General features: G+C 35.7%; 1 protein-coding gene across 1 annotated transcript; it reads left to right on the forward strand.

Moving 5' to 3' along the window:
- The first annotated feature begins 1,123 nt into the window (after nucleotides 1-1,123).
- LOC142174514 (uncharacterized) lies at nucleotides 1,124-2,208 on the forward strand. The gene is made up of 2 exons (XM_075240320.1): nucleotides 1,124-1,630; nucleotides 1,780-2,208. The coding sequence occupies exons 1-2, from the start codon at nucleotides 1,124-1,126 to the stop codon at nucleotides 2,206-2,208; spliced, it is 936 nt and encodes a 311-aa protein (XP_075096421.1).
- Nucleotides 2,209-7,011: the final 4,803 nt, after the last annotated feature.

Consider the following 7,011-nt stretch of genomic DNA (forward strand, 5'->3'; position numbering starts at 1 on the left):
TATAAGTATACCAACAGAGTATACCATGTGAGTATATAATTGTACGGATTTTTGTGTGTGTTTTTTATCAATAAAACATGATACATAACTGTATTTGTATTATAAACAGGTATATCCTTGAATGCGTGGATGAAAGATGCACTTGGAGACTTAAAGCATCAAGCCTGCGAGCATCAAATCTTTTCAAAGTGACAGATTTCAATTCTGTCCACAGTTATTTAACTGATAAGAGATTTTGTTCACAAAAGCAAGCTGTCTCAGCTTTTGTTGCAGCTGTGGAACAAGATAAACTTGTTGACCCGAAAACCATATATACACCAACAAATATCCAGAGAGACATCCAAAAAGCATATGGTATGGACTTAAGCTACATGCAAGCATGGAGATCAAAAGAAAAAGCAATACAATTATTGAGACGATCACCAAGTGAGTCATACAAGAAAATGCCAACATATCTTTATATGTTAGAGTACGCTTACCTAGGATCAGTGACACGACTACACATTGAAGGAGATGGGAGCTTCTTGTATGCATTCATAACTATATATGCATCGATTAGAGGATGGGTCTATTGTAGGCCAACAGTTGTAGTTGATGGAAGTTTTTTAAAGTCAACATATAGAGGGACCATACTCACGGCTTCCACGCAAGACGCAGAGGGTAAGAATACAATCCAATTACATTCAGTTAAAGAAACAAAAAATATTTTCAAATATTTATGATACAAGTATACCAACAGAGTATATAGTTGTTTTGCTACACACCTGCACGTACCTATAACTATACTACTATATGAAATACTAAATTAATATTTTGTGTACAATTCAATTACATTCAGTTAAAGAAACAAAAAAAAATATTTTCAAATATTATATGATACCAGTATGGTATACAAGTATACCAACAGAGTATATAGTTGTTTTGCTACACACCTGCACCTACCTATGACTATACTACTATATGAAATGCTAAATTAATATAGTGTGTTGTAATTGATATTTTTTTCTTTGGGTTTACAGGACAAATTCTACCCGTCGCATATGCAATTGTTGATTCGGAAAATGATGCATCGTGGGAATGATTCTTCGTGCAGTTGAGAGAAACCTATGGACAAAGAGAAGGAATGTGCATTGTATCAGACAGTCATGATGCTATATGGAAAGCAACTTCAATTGTCTATCCAGAAGTCCCTCATTGTGCATGTATGTTCCATTTGTGGAACAACATAAAGACAAACTTCAGGAAGAGCCAAAAACAAATCAAAGAAGTATATTTTGCTTTAGCAAGAGCATACACTGTTGAAGAATTCAACAGGCATATGGCAGAGTTAGAAGCTATTGATAGTAGAGTGAAAACATACCTGATGGATATTGGATATGATAAATGGTCCCGGGCGCATTCCAAGGCAAATAGAACCATGACCATGACATCGAATATTGCGAAATCAGTAAATGCAGCAAACAAGCACGCAAGAGACCTCCCAGTTGTAAATTTTCTTGACTTTATGACAATATTGATTCAAAAATGGAATTACACCAATCAGAAGGATGCAGTGGAATCATTTATGAAGATTGGTGCAAAGTATGAAAAAATATTGGCAGATAATACTATCTTATCACAGATGATGACGGTATGCATTTTCAAAATCATAAAAACACTTCATGTACTGTATTTTTACTTTTTTACCTTAGTGATTTCACTAAACAACTGAATATTGTTATTTAAAAAATACTATTACTTCATATAGCTAATGACTTTTCTTAATTAAAATTATACTAGGTATTGCCATCAACTGAATTCTTACATTTAGTAATTGATGGCCAAACAAGAAATGTGGTGTGCCTACATGAAAGAAACTGCACTTGTGGGAGGTTTCAGCTAGACGATATTCCATGTCCACATGCAATGACAGTTATACAAAAATTCCATATGGATTCATACAAGTATTGCTCGGATTATTACAGCATAGACTACTTGCTGAAAACATATGAGATACCAGTAAATCCATTGCCTGATGAAACAACGTGGCAAATTCCAGAACATGTCTCTTCGCAGGTGGTACTGCCACCAAAAGGAAAAATCAAACTAGGAAGACCTAAAAAGAAGAGAGGCATAGGAGGCTGGGAAGGAAATACAGTTACATGTGCACTATGCGGGAGAAAAGGACACAACCGGAGAACATGCCGAAATATTCCAAAGAGAGATTGATATAATGCTTCAATGTTTTTATACAACTCATATATTGTAGAATCATAGCATTTGAATAGCAAAAAATAAAATGCATTTCTTGCACTGGACATATATTTGGTATGATGATTCTTTGCGAAATTACTTTTTGGCAACAAATTTATATGACTACTTGTATTTTCAATAAGAATCTGTTTATTTTCTATTTTAGTATATAAAAGTGGGATGCATTTACATCTAGTTGCTGCAGGAAAAAAGATGCTAAAATATATCTGTATACCTTATTGGTATATCTGTATACCTTATTAGTATCAAAATATGTGCAGAAATAGAAGTGGTGCACGCTTTGCAGCTCATGTCTGTATTGAACTATAACAAATTGGAAGCCATTTACATGCAGTTATTTGTGCATCATCAGGTACATTAATATAAGGTGATACCCGATGTTATATTTGTATATCTCGCTGATATATAGTGGTATTGCACTAATATGGCTAAAACAAAATATGCGCAGAAATATAAATGGTGCACCAGATACAACGTTATACCTAAAATGCGCACACTTTGCAACTCATGTCAGTACTTACATCTAGTTGTTGCAGGAAAAAAGATGAGTCAAATACAACGTGATACCCAAATGGTATATCATTATACCTGATTGGTATATAGTTCTACTACACTAATACACCATCTATGCTAAAACTACAGATGAACATTAAAGCTTAGACCATCATCACATTCGAAAGCAGATCATTTAACTTTTGTCACAACTACTTTGTATGTTGCTGGAAGTGTTCACTTCATCTGCCCCTAATTTTCACTTGCTGAATCAATTAAACCTTACCCTCTGGCAAAGGAATGGACCTCGGCATCCTAATAAACCAACAACTTTATGGAAGAAGCCTAAGAAAAGCCTAATAAAATAAGCTGAAATCAGAAACAAAATCAGCAAATTTTCAGCATCAAGAGACATAACTATACTGATAACCCCCATGTACTTGAAGAAATCTATTACCACATATTTTGAACCAGAATAATTAAATATGATAAAAGAAACATTAGCAGCTGGAAGTATTTTATAAAGGCACAAGTTTCCTACAGTCTTGAATCAGCAGAAGGTCATTTACTACTAATAATACCATACTTCACCAAAAACTATTAAAATCCTGCAAAGTTTTCATGATACAATTAACTAAAACCAAAAAGAGACCTATACTACTTCTTGCGTTTCTTTCCACGAGTCTTTTTAGGTGCTACTGGAGCCTCAGATTCACTTGATTCGCCATGCAACTGCTTGTTCCTCCCATAGTGCCACAACAGTATACCAAACCTAGCTCGAAGACCATCCACATCAAAATTGGCAACAGGGATTGGAAGATCTTCAATAATATACTCTGCAAAGCAAGCAACATATACTCCACAATCTTTGAAATAAAACAAATGAATAGAATATAAAAATCAATTAGAAGTGAAAATGTTAATATGAATGAGGAAAACAAAGTAAAAAAAAGTAACTATTCTTACGAATTTTGCTGTGTTGGCAGATTTGTAATCAGTTCAATATCAAAAGGATCAGTTAACTTCTTTTCCATGTGCAGACCATTTTCTACTACAATGTCACTTCTTTGGTTATAAAATTCAATACTAACTAGAAATAGGGGGATCAACACAGCATAAGCCTCTGCCACTTTCTGAATAGCTTTTTTGTGCTTTCGACTACGTAGCGAGTCATACACATAAAAACATCTCTTGTGGAATGACACACACCCCAATATCCAATGCTAAATTTCTGCCAAATTAATTGGAAAAAGGACATGATCAACCTGGTGCCATGAAGTGTTGCAATGCATCCTAAATCCTTTCATGTACTCCATGATATCGTCTGATCTATCAATCAAATGATCTTGTTTCCCACCTTTTACAAATTCTGTGAAAACCCTTTGAATGATATTATTAAAACGAGTATCTGTAGTTGTGACTTTGATTGGCATATTAATTCCATATTTCGCCTTCTTCCTAAGATAGTAGAATATAATATTCAAGTGCTGCAAAAAAGAGAGGAAGAAAACATGACTACCACTAACAATATGAATGAACTACTACAACAACAAAAATAAAAAGCAGTACACATACCGAACTAGAGAGCGACCTGCCAGAATAGTTTAAGGTATGGAAAAACGTCTTATCATCAATCTGTTCAACTTCAAAGTCAAAACAAGGCTCTAGCTTTTGATCACCAGGTAAATACACTTCCCTATTTCGTATAAAAGAAGATATGGATAAGAAATATAACAACAAACATTAAGAAAAAATGAAAACAAAAGTACATGGAAACGAATACGCACTCTCCCAATTGCATATTTGCTTCAACAAAGTTTGAGAATGCAGTCGTAAGCTTAAAATCAACCATATCTGAAATGTCATTTACAAATGAAAATCTTCCTTTGATAACCTTCGAGGATCCCCCAACTGCACTAACACCAGATTGCCAGTCATTCCTATACGATGACTGTTTTACAGCTGCGGGGCGCCTTTTCCGTGTTAAAACTGCAGGAGTAGTTTCAACATCTGTTTGTATCTGAACAATATTTCTTGATACCGACTGATCAGGTTTAGACTTATTTACAACACGAGTTGTCAGATCATTTCCAGATTGATTTACATTACGTCTCCCTCCTTGTGTAATGGCAGCAATTAGATCAAGTTGAGAATCAGTATATTTAAAATCAGAATCCAAGTGAAGATCACCCCCGTGTCGACATGGAGCTTAAATTAGAAAATGCTAGTGAATAAATAAATATACAAAGTTAAGAAATTTAGAAAAAAAGAATGAAAAGTTATATATAGAAGACATTACCAGAAGGCAAATTCACATTACTTCCACCAACATCCACTTGACCAACACCATCAACCCGACATGCTAAACACATAAAAGCATTATCAGCATCACTACTTAAATAAAAAATAAAAAACTATCAAGAACCTATCATTTACATACTAACTACAAAATTAGTAACATCAACCATCGTACCCTGTGGAGCAGTATTAGACTCAATAACAATATCTGCTCGTGTCTGTACAGGGACTCCTGATGGCAGTGGAGCAGGACCCGACTTTTTAATATCATGAGATGACTGCTTATATGTTGCTTGTTGTGTAATAGCGGTGATTTGATCAATTGCAGATGCAGATAGTTCAAAGTTAGAATCCAAGCCAAAATCATGCTCATTTACGAAGGGGGCTGAAAAAAGTTTTTTTAAAAAAGGTTAGTCAATGCACAAATACATAGAGTTAAATAAATAAAAAAATAATCAAAAATTACATATACAACATTTTACCAGAACGCAAATCATCATCATGTTGCTTGTGCTGAAAATGAGAAACTAACAATTTTAGTCTTATGTATATTACAAGAATACTATGTGCACTAAAAGTAAAGAATGGAATAGTATCCTATAAGCATATATTGCATCTTTGAACAATATACTATAGCATTATATTATATAAAAGATGAATACCGCTGAATTTCCCTCTGGTTTCACTGACTGCCTACCAATAACTGCAAGCACCTCCTCAAACTTGTTCTCTACAAAAACCTTCAAAGCTTGTAACTCCTTCATTACCTCAGCATTGGTAGGTTGGAAATCACCTCCAGTACTTTCAGGCATACTTTGTTTCTTTGGTAATTGAGTGCCAAAAACCTGAAAGCTATCGGGCTGGCTGGGTTGGCTGTCAGTGCACGCAACTTCAATTTCAAAGCTTAGACCACGCACATCAAATTGTTTCTTCTCATCATCAGTTGGGGTGATGTTCTTTAGCTGCAATTATTAAGCACACTAGTTAGAAATAGAAATGATAATAAAGTATGAAAGAAAAAAGATCCATATTACCATATGATACCAATATAGTATACATGTATACCAACAGAGTATATCACTGAACTGGGATATAGTATACAACAACAACAACAACAACAACAACAACAACCCAGTATAATCCCACATGTGGGATATAGTATACATGATACCAATATAGTATACATGTATACCAACAGAGTATATCACTAAACTGGGATATTGCTACAACTGTGACTAAACTAGTATACCAAAACATTAAGAGAGGCAATAAAACTATGAGAAAATTACATGCTTGCGTTGCAAGCTACACATTTGCAAAGCAACTCGCTCATTCGGGATTTGACCCATGACTACCCATTTCAAAATTCGTGGAAGTTTGTTGTTTCCAAGATGATCAGCAAAGTGACCATCCAAACTTGGGCAGCATTCATACAACCAAGTCTGTAAAGCCAACGGGAAGCCACCAATCGTGGGGCATCATCGGGTCATGATTCTCATAATTCTCATCAGGGCCAGTCATCACTCAGTGCCCTTCCAGCTCAGAGTTTGTCCCGTGCTCCATCAGTTCAGGGCTCTTCTATACCAGGTGCATCTGCTAGTCATTCATGTGTTAGGGGTTCCCTTTAGTTCCCGTCTCCAGCACCCGGGAGTTGATATGAGTGTGGAGAGATGGGTCATATGTGGAGGCAGTGTCCTCGTCATCTTGGGGGTTCATCTTAGCAGAGGAGTTAGCCATCGGCTTCAGCGCCAGTTACTTCACCACCACTCGCCTAGCTATCTTGGGGTGGAGGTCAGTCAGTTAGGGGTCGTCCTAAAGGGGGAGGTCGATCAGGTAGCGGTCAGGCCCATTTCTATGCACTTCCATCTAGACCTGATATTATTGCTTCAGACACCGTGATCACAGGTATTGTCTAAGTGTACCATAGAGATGCCTCTGTATTATTTGATCCTGTTTCCACTTATTCTT

Source organism: Nicotiana tabacum, chromosome 20 (genome assembly GCF_000715075.1).
Source record: "Nicotiana tabacum cultivar K326 chromosome 20, ASM71507v2, whole genome shotgun sequence".
NCBI lineage: Eukaryota > Viridiplantae > Streptophyta > Magnoliopsida > Solanales > Solanaceae > Nicotiana > Nicotiana tabacum.